General features: G+C 36.4%; 1 protein-coding gene across 1 annotated transcript; it reads right to left on the bottom strand.

The window, feature by feature from the left end:
* Nucleotides 1-3,328: 3,328 nt before the first annotated feature.
* LOC131229114 (transcription factor ABORTED MICROSPORES) lies at nt 3,329-15,053 on the bottom strand. Its single transcript, XM_058224991.1, is given in 7 exon segments — nt 3,329-3,592; nt 4,447-4,623; nt 5,540-5,851; nt 5,938-6,693; nt 14,034-14,250; nt 14,602-14,778; nt 14,892-15,053. Coding segments are annotated over 7 exon segments (1,905 nt in total). The 5' UTR covers nt 14,990-15,053; the 3' UTR covers nt 3,329-3,424.
* Between the last annotated feature and the right edge of the window lie 599 nt (nt 15,054-15,652).

The following is a 15,652-nucleotide window of genomic DNA, read 5'->3' as shown; positions in this document are numbered from 1 at the left end:
GAGTCACGCTCCCTTACTCCAACTCCTCAACCCTCTAAATTAAGCGATCTCTTTCTCTCAGTAGGTACGAAAGCACCCTTAAATAAAAGTTCATCTTGATCGCATCTACTAGATTTTGAGACAATAGGTTAAGTTTATTTTTGAAATTTTCATATATATATATATATATATATATATATCAGTAGGGCACCAGTTCGCCATATCAAAAGAAAGGCAAACCAAGGGAGGAAACTATTTCCTTCTGCCATGGCCCACCCGAGTATTAGATTAGGGTAAAAGTTGGGTCCTAGGGGTTTTATAAAGTGTTGTATCACATGGATGGTTCAAATTTTGGGATCATACCACGAGAGATGAGTTCTAAAAAGGTTCTCGAGAGAACTCATTAGAACTGGTGTGAAAGTGAGCATTGGGCTATATATATATATATATATATATATATATATATCTGATCGTAAACATTGCAATACCAAGTGGCAACAAGAATGAGTCAGACTCATTAAAAATCTAAAAAAGAGGGCTAAATATAAGAGAAAAACTTCTTGACAGCTCACCCACAAGATCGATCGGGTGGATATTTTTAAAATAAATGGCTTAGAAAAGCCATTAAAAAATATTTCTCAATAAAAATCTAATGGAACAATCTTCTAAAGGTGGGATTCTTTCTCAAAAAGCAAACCAAAAATAAAAATAAAAATTGAAACTTTTAAAAAGTTTAAAAATATAATCAATGTGTCATCCCAGGCATTGGGCAATCTTTCATACTTCCCAGTGGAAATGAGAATAACATAAACAGTTAATGTTGGTTTTCTCAAACTCATCGATTTTCTTTAAGATCATAAGTGAAACATGGGGTGGCTGGCCTAAACTTCAGTGTTAACTCGATCATCCTGAAATACAAGATGATTATGTGTGAGTTATCACAGCCGCACTTCAAGTCATAAAAAAGGCTATTACAACCTAAGTATCAAAATTAAAAGCTTGAGTGGCAAAAGTATAATTCGGGTGACTCTAGCCCGGGATACTTGTAAGCTTAACACATTTATAACGTGGGAGATTCGTAAAGCCATAAAATGTGTAGACAATTGCCCATTACAAATAACTTTTCTTACAAGCAATCCTAAGGGATCATGCAGCATTGAGAAATAACTTTCCAAATTAAAGCATGTTATCCTGTAAGGCTACAAAAAGTTCAGAGGCTCTAACCATCAACAATCCAGACTGACAAACACACTCGATGAATAAATGCCGATCACAATGTGAAAGGGTTGCAATTTGATGCCCTATAAAGTTGCAAAAAAGTGTAAGGACAAATCACAACATTTTCCCCAACCTTCAGGAGACACCTGAGTTAATCTTTGACCAGGTGAGTATTTTGATAATAATGCTCTCGTTGGAATAGGCCAAACCGCGTCTATTTCTTACCCAGAAGGTGGGGTATCCACTTGCTTTGGCATTTAAATTTACCTTAACCACTACCAAAGGGGGGCATTTGTTAACACGACACTTTGACCAGTTAATCCTACTCACTGACTTAAGTTTGGGCCTTAAATCAAAGCGCATGTACTGCGAAATCACACAATGAAGATATTTCTCATATTAGATCGACCACCGCCAAAACGTAGCACACCCACATGAACACCAGCCATATAATGTTCGATTTTGGACAAAATTGGGCACTAGATGGCTGGTTCTAAAACCAGCTATAACATTGCCAGTTTTGGTTAAAACCAACCATGACATGGACAATTTTGGTCCAAAACCAACCATTGAATGGCCGATTTACTCATTTAATGTATGGGACCAATCATAACCCCATAGCCTTAGCCACTTTACTTCGGTTTTGCCGAAGGTAACTCCAAGCCTACCTTACAATACTTGGTTTTATTTCGATAAAACTGAACCTACCTCCTAAACCCTTAAGTGTCACCAACAGAGCATCTCACAAATTCCTATTTAAAAGGATCCTCGCACCAAAGAGACAAGACAGAGAGCGGAGAGGGGTGAGAAAGTAGAGTGAAAAGGGAGTAAGGGAGAGCTATAGGTAGAGAAAATTACTCTAACTTTTAGTAAAGGTGAGAGCTAGAAAGCTCTATAGAATCTTACAGCCTTCCGTCTTTTTCCTTCTTCAAAACATTTCAACCATTTTTCCTAGTATATGTCAAGAGTTGTTTGAGGCCTCTATTTTATCTGTCTCTTTTAATTGAGAAGTCAAAATCCGAGATAATGCCAAAGTTAATAGAGTAGGGTTGAGATCGAGGATATTCAACTATCTCTTTTGCATAAAAAGATATTGGGTCTCCGCTTTTCCTTGTCATATCTCAATCAACTTACATTCCAGTCTATACAATCCAAGCACCCGACCAGTATACACACTTATCTTTTACTTATATTTTACTTCTGCAATCCTCCTTATCGATTTTCTTTTTATTAATACGATAATGCTGAAATTTGGCCATTTTTTTTGAAAAGCCATAAAATCACGTAAAGTAGAGACTATGCTTTTGCACAAGTGGAAAAAATTGCCTATCCCTTTCCTTTTTTGTAACTGGGGATCATACTTAGAATCTATGGCACAGATCAACTAGAGAGTCACTCGAGTCGAGAATTCTTCGGAGTCATTGTTCTACAGTTGATTATATGGATTCTAGCCAACTATGGATTGCGAAACATTATTCTGTTTAGTAGCGACTCCCAAAGTGCTCGAAATACTAAAACGAATCATTCTATTAACCTTTAGAAAGATATAGATTTGCCAAAATTTTGAATCCTGTCACATAAAAAATCCAAGTGTGCCCAATCCTATATTTATTACTCTATTATATAAACATCCTCCACATGTGTAATTATCAATGATCCAGTAGGGCCACCTGCTAGCTATTTTTTAGCGTTCACAATTACATCACTCCAGGAATCCTCCAATTGCACGGGTAGCCACCTGATATTTGGATCAGCCAAATTGTTTAGGCATTTAATTACTATGGTAAGCTGCACCTTTTTCGGGAAAGCCTCGATGTCATACAAAAACCATGTCGGCCCACAATGCTTACCATACCACTGAAAAAATAAAAATAAATCAATCACTATTTGGTCATTTTACCAACCATTCGTTCACCCGAGAATTCTTTTTGAAAATCCCCCTGGATTTTTCATATCATAAACAAATTAGAAAACACTTATGGTGTTTTTTTTTTTTTTTTCCAACAGTCTGTAAAACCTCCTGAGAAAAAAAAAAAAAATTCACTTAAAATATCTTGCTCATCTTTGAAAAAAAACTAAAGAAAAAGAAAAAGAGAAGAAAACAGTAATAATAACATCACTTAAAACTAACCATTCAAGACTGATAAACTGATAGAAGTCTCAGCGTAACTTTCACTTGGAAGTTTAAAGAGTTATGGTTGGTGGTGGAGGTGGTGAAGATGGGAATTCATGTGAAGGTGATGATGCTGGTGATGTTGCTGGGTTGATGACGATGATCAGTGGCACCGTTTTCCGATACATTTGCAGGCTCCGACCACCCTCCATTTGGATTGCGTGTTAGCTCCAGTAATGAATCCCTCACTTGGTCAGCTTGAACCACTTCATTACCCCTTTTCTGTGGCACAAAATGACTTTTGTTAGGAGGGCCGGCCGTCAATGGGATACGAGAATGGTAGTTCGATGACTAATAGTCCATTTAGATGCTTCATAAAATCATGCTGCAATAGTATAGTCACATCACATCCAATATACAAACATATCTAGAATAAGCTTAACGTACAAATATCAATGTGTAGTCCTCTGTGATGTTTTACTGATTTTTAGACTATTCATCACATGTTTCTGCTGACCTTCGGCTTGGGACCCAAACATCTGGGCGATGCAAAACTCGGGTGGGCCACACCAAATGGAACAATTGGGATGGCACGGCGACCATTAAAATCCTTCCAGATTCGATGTGGGCACATTGTGTTTCTTTTGTATGCCACCTAATTCATCTGGAAGATGAATCCAACAGGAAATAGTGGACACCCAAAAAATTCAGAATATTCTGAAACTCAGGTGGGCCGAAACGCTTGATTTTATAGGTTTTATGAATGATTTTACATGGAGTGGCCCGGATGAACTTGGGATCAATGGAGATTGGGGGATCCGAAGAGGATAGGAGGGACCGCACATGAAGGATGGATTGGATGTCATAAAATCATCACAGTGGGCCCAACATGTTTTTTTTATTGGATCCCGCCTCTAATGAAAGAGGTGACCTAAAATGGAGTTCAGATCAATTTAATTCTTTGTGATGACCAACCTCTAATCACAATTTTCTTCTTTTTTTTTCAAGTTGGACTTGATGATATCGGAATTGTGATTTTGGGGGTTACTCCTATATTGAACTGAAATTATTGCAATGAATTCGATTGGGCATCCAAATGTAGACAAAATCAAATTTGAGAAGGTCTTCCATCTCACCTCCACTTTGAAGACATTCAAAACCAGGCCTCTGAAGGTGGTGACATTGGCATTGGTGACTTCAAGGCCTAGTGAATTCATTGCCTCCATCAACCTCACAAACCCTCCAGGCTTGTGCTCGCAGACGAACTTTAGGAAGAATCCGTTTCCCTCTACCTGGCTCACTTCCACTTGTACCTACATACATAGTATAATAATTTTTTTTTTTTTAATTATTTTTTAAATGAAAAAAAAAGAAAGAAAGAAAAGGATTAGAAAAATAAACAGCATGCGATAATATTTTCTATTTCGGTATTTTTCACACAATTTCTCAGAAAATCAGATTTTACCAAATAAGGCCTGGACAAAAAAGAAATTCCTTGGTGAAATTGTGAAAAAAAAGAAGTTGTGGTTGTTAATTCTAGAATTGCAGGCCCATGTGGTATGTTTATGACATTCAACCCATCCAAAATATGCACCTTAGGATGATGATCACCCGAATAGAAAATCTGGCTGATCAAGTCTTTATACGGGCTGCACATGAATTTGAATGTTTTGTGGTATTGTATGTTGTATTTTATGGTGTGGCACACCTTATGATCAGATCTATGATATTTTTGTTCATTTGATCATTATGGTGGGGTTCATCAGATGGTCGGATTAGATGGCATACACGTACCATGTGAGCACACAATTCTCATTTACATTACTTTCAGAATAAACTAACAAATTAGGAATTTTCACATTTTTGCCCATCCAAGTCACCTTGCACAGATTTTTAATCCGTGGAGTCCGTGAAAAAAATTGTAGTAAAAATCCATTTCCTCTGAAGTTGGTGCGTTTCCATTCACTACTCAATTGAATTGCGATAATTGATTTATTTATTTATTTAAGTGGCTTGAAATTGATTTCTGAGTTGGACTAAAACATAATGTAATTAGAATTTGAGGTCTACTTCTCAGTATGAATACCAAAGACCGTAATCATGATTTGGTGATTCTCGCTTAATTGAAATAGTTTTTGCAATTCAATTTGATAGTGCACAAAATCGCCACAATAATCTTTACTCGACATAAAAGAAAAGATGTGAATGAGGTGAGTATGAACTACGAACCTCCATCTGTTGTGTCTTGTCGTCAATGCTTAATGAATCGTGATTTTGCTTCATAGGGTCACCCGTCTTATTACTCGAGGAGCATCTGTTTCCATGATCTGCCATTTCCATCCTCAACCCGTGTGAGGATTCCCCATCGCCATGACTAATCGGATTCTGATTCAGAATCTCCAGTTGGAGATTATCCTTGTTGCCGTTTTGATTTCTACCTTCATCTGGCGTTTCCTCAAGTTCATCCTGGAGATCCTTCACCTGCTTCTGCAACTCCTTCACAAATTCAATTGCATCTCCAAGGATCGCTGCCCTATCCATCTTGAAATCGTCAAATATAATAAGACATTAGTATATTTAACGGTAATGATGATGCTTATGATAATGATGGTGGTGGTGATGATCACCTTGGTAATCTTGGGGACCAAAGAACGTAAAGCAAAGAGCCGATCGTTGAGCTTCTTCCTTCTCCTCCTCTCCGCTAGAAGGTTCTTTGCTTGGTGTCTCCTCCCTGACCGCCCTACAGTCTTGTGATCGTCGTCATCCTCCACCTGGTCGCTACAATCTGAGATTGAGTCGCCGCGGCCCATCTCCTGTTTGATTGAATCCTTCTCATGCCCCAGTTCTTTAGATACGGAAGATTCTGGGATCGATGGATGCAGGTTGGAAGCAGTGGTCCTAAGTGACTGCTGCAAAGCTACAATCTCCGGGAACCCATGATCAGTACCCGGATTAAAAGACGGTGGCTTGTCTGAAAGGATTGAGTCTGTTGATCCCTCAAAGAATATGGCATTCTTGTGCCGGCTATCGGAAGGAGGGAACGGTTGCCCTCCAAAGATATTCGTCGGCGAATTGCAAAGACGGATCTGGTCAGCTGAGAGATCCCATGTCAAGTTCAAATTATCAGTGGCTGGAGGGATCCACGGCTGAAAATGATCGGTGTTCTTTGGATCATAGCCGATGGCCGAAAAGGGTTTAGGCTGGTGACCAATCGGATTCTCGGCTGGGTATCCATCAGTTAAATGTGGGCCATTGATCTCACGATCAAGCAATTGATCATGGAAGTTGGTGTCCGTAATATTCCTTACAATCATGGCTTCTTGCTCCCATGAGTGGTTGAACTGTGCCATAACGAATTCTATTATGTGTTGATCTTCATGTACCTGTAATATCAGGTGTATTTGCTTTATTTATGTACTTGGAGAGTTCTTCTTCTTTTTATTTTTATTTTTTATTTTTCACATAAAACCCCCTTCATTTCACTATGCAACCAAAAACCCTTGTACTTACTGTACTTGTAAACAATCCCCTACTTTTTTTTTCTTTTTTTTTTCTTTTTTTTTTCTTATCTTTATTTTATAAATTTTGGGTTAGGTTCGGATTAGGGACCTTGGGTTGAAATTCCGGTAGGGTCTTGTGTATTGGGCCTTCTTGAAATCAGGTCAACCCAACCCACGCCTAGCCATTCTGTTTTCAGTTAACACACGCTAGGTTATATGTGAAGTATTGATTTGATCCCTATTTAAAGGAAATGGTTTGCTATTTCCATACGCCTGTGGGACCTATACACATCCACGGCTCATTTGTCATAATACGATAGGTGTGTGATGTGCTACCGTATTATGATCTTTTGCATGAAAATCATGCCATCTTACACCTTACATGGGCCACAGCATATTGAAACAAATGAATGGCAAAAAATTAAAATGTCCTTTGTATGTTATGGCCCACTTTAAGGGTTTTTTTATTGAATACAGAAAGAATTGTGGTTAGTTATTTACAAATATGTCGAGTACATAGGGTACTTTTTTGTTGTATAAAAGAAGGAGAGGGGTTTTTCTGGGAAAAGACTATGATTAATATATTATAAAAAAAAACAGGCATGAAAAGATTATTTTCGCTCGGGATACTAATCAAAATGTATTATATTACAATCACGAAAAGATGAATCCTAAACCACATTGAAATGCAAGACTGAAATATCCGCCGGCACTTAGATGATGCAATTTACACGTGGGTACATCTGGACTGCTCACTTTGCGGGTCTTATCATGGAAGAGCTCCAGACCGAAAACTCCACAGGAAGGATGGTCTTAACCATTTGAATGGAAGAGAGGAAAATAGATGGTCAAGGAAAAGTAGATCAACGGTTGACATTCAAAAGGCAGAAGTCCTCCAACCAACAAAATATTGTTGGAATATATGTTGAATTAAATATATTATATAAAAAATCGAGAACAAAACAAAGAAAATAAAATATGAGAAAGAAGAATTATTAAATTGAGTTGAGGCGTGACATGAGTCGCTCGGCTTGAAATCGAATTTGCTCCCTTTGGACAGTGTCCCAAATGCAATAGGTTTCTAGAGCAATTGACCTCTAGGATATAACGACTATAACTTGGTCCCAATGGTGCACTCACTGTATGCGGGCTCGAATCAGTTGCAGTTTTACCCGAAATTGCTGAGTTGACTCAATAATGAACTCGCCAACAATAAAAACTTATAAACAAGTAAACCAGAACAAATAGAGTTTTATAAGAGGAGAAATGATTTTTCGTATATTTGAAACAGGAACAGAAGTCCTTATATAGACTCCTAAGCGGTGCATTAAGCACCCTTTTGAATAGGTTAGGTTCGTTGGGTTTAAACCCAACAGGTGCGACCAACCGCAACAGACACATCTCTCTGGTTTAAAACGAAAAGGCGTGAGTGTGAGTACACTCTCGCAAATAAAGTTCCGCAAGTACCCACACACACACGCACACACGAGTACACTCGCACTCGCACTGGCACCCACGCCCAGCCCAGCTTGTCCCGTCGTGCACACCCACACAGATAGGGACATGTACACAGACTTCGACTCGGACTTGGCTCGGCTCGGCACAACATGGCTCGGCTCGGTGTGCATGCACTCATGTATGGTCAACGACATAGATTAGATCTATTAGCATTGCCCTCCCACAGGACCAAATTCACATGCCTTCTAAATAGAGCTCAAGCCCCAAGGCAAAAAGCCTATTAAATCAGAATTGGGACAAAACCCATAAACCAAAAGCACCAAAAAATTTGAAAATCAAATTTTAATGTTTATTTTGAAACAAAATATAACAATTCCCCACATGTTTTAAAATGAAAAATCTTTTGGGTTAAAACGTAATAATTGTGCAATAGTTGCGATGTTACTATAGACTTGAACCGACATTAGAATAAACAAGACAAGCCTACAAAAATCAAGTAACACCATAGTCTTGAACCTGAATCTTTTTAATGTAAATCACAAGCACATGCAACTCACACAACTCTTACTCTGTAAGTAATTCTACGGATCGGTGCGTTCTGATCATATGCCATTATTTGGATTTCATGAGTGTTATAGAGAATTTGCCTAAATTCTCATAAGAAATGGCCTCCACCTCTACACCTATATAGGTAAATTCTATCAAGTATATGCAGTAACTATATATACCACCAAATATATGGCTATGGATCCATTAAGAGTTCAAAAAAACTCATCCTTCTGCGTTGTTGCTCGCACCGTACATCATATAAGGGGCTCATATAACTCAGTGCAATCGTCTACCTCATGTCATGTTGTTTACCTATTAAAACTATCTCATGAAATCTCCACTTGTATAGGTTAGGTTGCCGACACTGGCAGCTTATATATTTGCTCAACCTCATTCCCTTCGATGTATCATTGACTAATATTTTAGATAGTTATTTAGTCAGAGGATCTCTGATCCAGATTTTTCTAAAGCAATAAACTCAGATTTCATAGTTGACTGATCGATACATGTCTGCTTGGTATATTTCTAAGAAACTGCGCATGCACTCAAAGTGAAAACATATCCACTAGTGGATTTTGTCTCATCTGAATCACTAATCTAGTTAGCATCATTGTATCCTTCTAATACAACAGGATAATGATTATAATGTAAACTGTAAGTCATACTTCCTTTTAGGTATTTCAAAATCCTAAATAAGGCATTCCAATGGTCTTTTTTAGGGTTCTGTGTATATCTACTTAGCCTTCCTACTGCAAAAATTATGTCTGGTTTAGTATAGTTTGTTAGATACATAAGGCTACCAATTATTTTTGAATACTCTAATTAAGACATACTACTACATGTACTCTTCATAAGAGTCACACTGTAATCATAAGGTGTATTGACATGTAAATAGTCAAAATGGTTAAACTTTCTCAATAATTTCTCAACGTAATGAGATTGTGATAATATAATAATACCATCTTTCCTAAGATTATACTATTTTCTCCTAAGTCTTTCATGTCAAATTTAGATGACAAGAATTTCTTACTCGCAATAACTAATTTAATCTTCTTTCCCAAAATAAGCATGTCATCAACATGAAGGTATAGAATAACATAATCATTTCTAAAAATTTTACTATATACACATCTATTTTAATCATTATATGATAACCATTTGATTTTAAAACACCATCAAATTTTCATACAATTGTTTAAGAGTATGTTTTAGATCATATAGTGATTTAATTAGTCTACATACTTTATTTTCTTTACCTAATATCTTATAACCGTCAGGTTGCTATATATATATTTTTCTTATAAATCTCCATTTAGAAAAGTCACCTTGACGTCCATCTGGTGTACCATCAGTTTATATATGGAGGTTATCGTTGATAGTTATAATTCTAGTTACAGGAAAATACGTATCAAAATAATATATTCTTTCATTTTATTTAAAATCTTTTGTTACTAGCCTAGCCTTAAACTTATCAATAGTTCCATCTGATTTTAATTTCTTTCTAAACACTTATTTACAGCTTATTGGTTTGTTTTCAGGTGGTAGGTTTATAAGTTCCCAAGTATTATTAGATATAATAGATTTCAACTCATCACTTATTGCTTCCTTCCAAAAGGTTGCATCTAGAGAGTTAATTGTTTTTCTATAAATTGTAGGATCGTCTTCTACTAAGAAGGTGAAAAAACCACCTCTTAGATTAGTTTCCATTCTAACTCTAGTACTTTTTTATTAGTTTTATCTCTTTTACTACCTGCTCATAAGTACTTTTACTAGTAAACACAATATCTGATTTATTAACTTCATATAATCTTATAGATTTAGATTTCATATGGAATACGTTCTCAAAGAACTTTGCATCCCTAGTTTCCATAATTGTATTAGGATCTAGAATATTATCATCAGTTTTTAAAATTAGAAACCTATAGGCTACACTATTTTATGCATAACCTATAAATATATAGTTGGTAGTTTAGGGTCTAATTTTTTCTTATTAGTTTCAGGTAATCCTACTTTTGCAAGACACCCCTACACTTTAATATATTTATAACTACGAAAATGATTCTTTTAAAGTTCATAAGGTGTTTGTTTAGAAGATTTAGAAGGAATTCTACTTAGGATATAACAAGCAGATAAAATTGTTTCTCCCCATATATTTGAGGGTAAACATAAACTATTTAACATAGCATCCATCATCTTCTTAAGAGTTTTATTCCAATGTTTTGTTACTCTGTTTTGCTCTGGTGTATAAGGAGTTATAGTTTCGTGAACTATTTCACTCTTTTCACATAATTTTCTAAATTGAGAATATTCATACTCAGCTCCTCTATCCGTTCTAAGTATTTTAATTTTTATATTTAACTGATTTTCAACTTCAGTTTTGTACTTAAAAAAAATCTAATGATTCATCTTTATTCCTTAATAGATAGACTCTAGTGAACCTAGAGTAATTATGTACAAAAGTTATATAATATCTTTTTCCACCTCTAGACATGTGATTTTTAAAATCACCTAGGTCACTGTGTATCAACTCTAATAGAACCGAGGATCGTTCTATTCGTTTAAAGGATTTTCTAATAAATTTTGATTCTACGCATGTTTCGAATTTATCGAATTATGTATTAGATATATTTGGTAATAAACCTAATCTTTTTATTTTCTTAAAAAACACTACATTTACATGACCTAATCTACTATGTCATATATAAAAAGGTTCAACGATATAAACAGAGCTAGATGTCTTCTTATTATCATCATTGGATACATTTACAATGAATAAACCATCAGTACAGTATCCTTTACCAATAAAAGTTTCATTATTAGTCATTACAAGATTTTCTGAATCAAATACTAACTTGACACCAACTTTATTGAGGAGCGAACTAGAGACCAAGTTTCTTCTAATGTCAGGTACATATAGGACATCATTAAACATTAGAGTCTTTTCAAAAGTGAGTTTTAGAAGTACTTTCTTTTTTCCTACAACTAGAGATGTTCAATCATTACCCATGAATACTTGTTCATCATTTCCTGATACTTGGCAGGAGGTAAACATGCGACGATCCTTACACACGTGCCTAGTTACATCAGTATCTAATACCCATTCCAAGTTGTTTATAAGGAAGACTTCTGACACCACAACTACTACCATGTCAGACTCATTGACTGTTTCTATAAGATTAGCTTGTGCTTATCTTTGTTTTTCTTGAGCATGTAGGTTTTAATGTGATGCTCAGGTTTTCCACAGTTGTAACAATTTTCTTTTTTCTTGAATTGATTATTTGCATTCTTTTTTTTAGCATCCATTCATTTGCAAAATGTCCAGATTTGCCATAGTTATGACATTTGGCATTTTTCTTATTGTTTTTCCAACTTAATTCCACAAGATTCGTCTTTGAATCTATCTCATTTCAATTTTGTCTTTCTTACCTGATTCTATTGGCCTCCTCTATTCATATGTGTATGATAGTAGTTCATAAAGAAATACCATTCTTTTTTATGTTTCATTCTATTCGTATATTCTTTCTAGGATGGTGGTAGCTTTTCTATCAGCGCTCCTGACAGAAACGCTTCATCCAACTTGATTCCTTTAGTTAATAGTTCATTAACTAGATTTTGAAAACCATAAATCTGATTAGTGACAGGTTTATCATCTGTCATTTCTTAATAAAGGAAATTAGCGATTGCATGTTTTTTAGTGCCTGCGTCTTTCAATATGTACTTCTTTTCTAAAACAGTCCATCTGTCTTTAGCAGATTCGTAAGAAGCATAAACATTTTATAGTTCGTTAGACAAAATGTTTAGAATATAATTTTTGCAATTATTTTTATCTATTGCTTCGGTTTGATTTGTTGGATCTATAGTAAATGATTCAGACAAAATGTATGAAACTTTAAGGGTGGTCAGTGCGAATATTAGTTTCTGTTTCCACCGTTTAAAGTATTGTCCAGTGAACGGTTCGATTTTGGCTAACTCAATAAAAGCATTTATTGTTACGGTAGACATAGTCTATGTAATTCAACACTTCGATTTCAAGATTGTTAGAATATATATTAAATTAAATAGATTATATAAAAAATCAAGAACCAAAAAAAGAAAATAAAATCTTAGAAAGAAGACTTATTAAACTGAGTCGAGGCGTGATGTGAGTCACTCGACTTGAGATCGGGTTTGTCCACTTAGATAGCATCCCAAGTGCAAAAGGTTTCCAGAGCAATCGACCTTTAGGATATAACAACTATGACTGGGTCCCAGTGGTGCACTCACTGTACGCGAGCTCGAACCACTTGTAGTTTAACCTAAAATTACTGAGTTGACTCAGTAATGAACTCAACAACAACAAAAACTTATAAACTAGTAAATCAGAACAGAGAGAGTTTTATAAGAGGATAAAGGATTTTTTGTATATTTGAAACTGGAACAGAAGTCATTATATATACTCCGAAGTGGTGCATTAAGCACTCTTTTGAAAGGGTTAGATTCGTTGAGTTTGAACCCAACAGGTGTGACCAACCAGAACAGACACATCTCTCTGGTTCATAACGAAAAGGCGCAAGTGCGAGTACATTTTCGCAAATAAAGTCCTGCGAGTACCCATACACAGACACATGCAAGTACAACCGCACTTGCACCACACCCACTCCCAGCCTATCCCATCGCGCACGTGGACACGGCTCGGATCGGCATGCGTGTGTGTGGTTAATTACATAGATTATAGCTATTGGCATAACCCCCCATAAGAACAAATTCATATGCTCCTTGAGTGGGGCTCAAGCCCCAAGGCAAAAGCCTATCTTATATACAAGAAGATTTTTTTTTTTTTTTTTTTGGAAAATCTGATGTGAGATAAAATCCACAACTCAAAAGCACCAAAAATTCAAATGTGGAGGGAAACCAAAAAATTTGAAAATCAAATTTTAAAGTTTATTTTGAAACAAAATACAATAGATATGATCAGCCATATCATGCGTGTTTTCTGGACTAGGGATCATCCATCATTCATACCGCTAGACGAGCAGTCCGTAGTAGGCCCTGCATTCTACGTCTCCTCATGGGGTAATTGTAATATTTAGGTGTTATATGGTGTAGGTTCGTGCGATATTGGTGCTCCTTTCACCCAAAAGGCGTGACTGTGAAAGAGATGGTTATATGCGTATTAAAATCCTTTTCTATTTCTAATTTCTATGAAATTAAGGAGTAATGGAGAGAGATGTTTTTACATGTTTCGCCACAAACAGCTCTACTAATCCTCCTGCCACTGGAATTAAAACTCTAGTTCTAACCGTTTCCTGTAAAACAAAGGGATGTTAAATCAGAGAGAGAGAGAAAGAGAGAGAGAGAGAGAGAGAGAGAGAGAGAGAGAGAGAGCTCACATCAGAGATGTTGGAGATGTTTTTCCATTTAGGCTGACTTGATATTAAGGCCTGCTTATGAATCCTGTTTAGAAGCTTATCATCAGAGAGATTTTCTTTCTTGGATCACGGAGTAATGGTACCATCATTCCTTAGTTTTTAGAAGTGAGACCCATTTTCCATATCCCACACTGTTTATCTGATGGGACCGAGCATACATGGACCACACCCCAAAAATCAGCCTAATAGGAAACTCCTAAAGCTTCCTTCATTGGTAAAGAAACAGCCGGCTAGTAAAATAATAATAATAAAAAAGGGGTTCACATTCAATAACGAAAGAGCCACTCTGGAAGATCTATGGGCATGGCGCTTCTGAAAATGGATCACATAAGATTAATATGCATTTCTTAGCTAAGGTTGTGATGGATATACATACCCGGAATCCAAGGGCATGGAATAAGGCAATTCAGCTAGAAAATCACATGCATTGGATCTGAGGTGTTGAAACATCATATCCCTGCAAGGAAGTATGGGAGAAACTGGAAACAGATGCTCTTCTCCTTTTTCAGTAGTTTCAGATCCACCGCAACAGCAACCCATCCATTCAATGCACCTACGTTGAAGAAACAAAAGAAAGAAAGAAAGAAAGAAAGTAAGACCAATAATCACATCCATTCAATACTAGAAATTCTTTCCCACCTTTTTTTTTTTTTTTTTCAAATATACCTCTGATCATCTCTCAGTTTCCAAAGGACACAGTAATCCCAGCCCTTCATTCCCACAAGGGGTCTCAATCTCTCTATGGTGCTTTGCATGACGTTCATTTCTCCTAGAGTGTGAAGGCAAGACTCATTCACTCACGCCTGTGACTTTTTCAAGTGTAACTGAAACCTGTTAGTTAAAAGTGAGAATCTGTCTGGGAAATCATATAGAATCATCATAAGAGATATAGGAACACCATGCTCCTGCATCCTATAGTGTAGATCATTGGCGCAAACCAATCCACCATTTACATGGACTCTTCACGTAAATCAATCTAGACCGTCCAAGTGATGGGCTTTGCCCGTGATGTTGCATAGCCTAAAAATCATGTAATTAGACTGCAATAACCATATGATTTTCATAAGTTCAACTAGAGTCGGTAAGACCTATTATTTTAAATCATCCATTTCATGACCTTTATCAAGAAATCTAAGATCATGAACCAATCAGTGCCATTTTTGCAAGTTGTCCCGACGTTAGTGGGCCAAGAACTTGAACAGTCAGGATTAATGTTCATCGATGCATGAGTATGAACTACAATACACTGGTACATCACGGTTAAGATTCTCTAACAAAATAGTAAAGCTTACAATCCCCAGTCAAAAGAGATCTGTCGGGAGAATTTCATACCAGTCGAACAACCAAACAGGAATCTCTCTCTCTCTCTCTGGGACTGAACTTTGAAAAGGCAAGAGAAACTCACTTGATAGCTATTGATAACTGCA

This window comes from Magnolia sinica, chromosome 2 (assembly GCF_029962835.1).
Source record: "Magnolia sinica isolate HGM2019 chromosome 2, MsV1, whole genome shotgun sequence".
NCBI classification, from domain to species: Eukaryota; Viridiplantae; Streptophyta; class Magnoliopsida; order Magnoliales; family Magnoliaceae; genus Magnolia; species Magnolia sinica.
The sequence above is the reverse complement of the archived record's forward strand: the minus strand, read 5'-3'. Positions and strand labels throughout refer to the sequence as shown.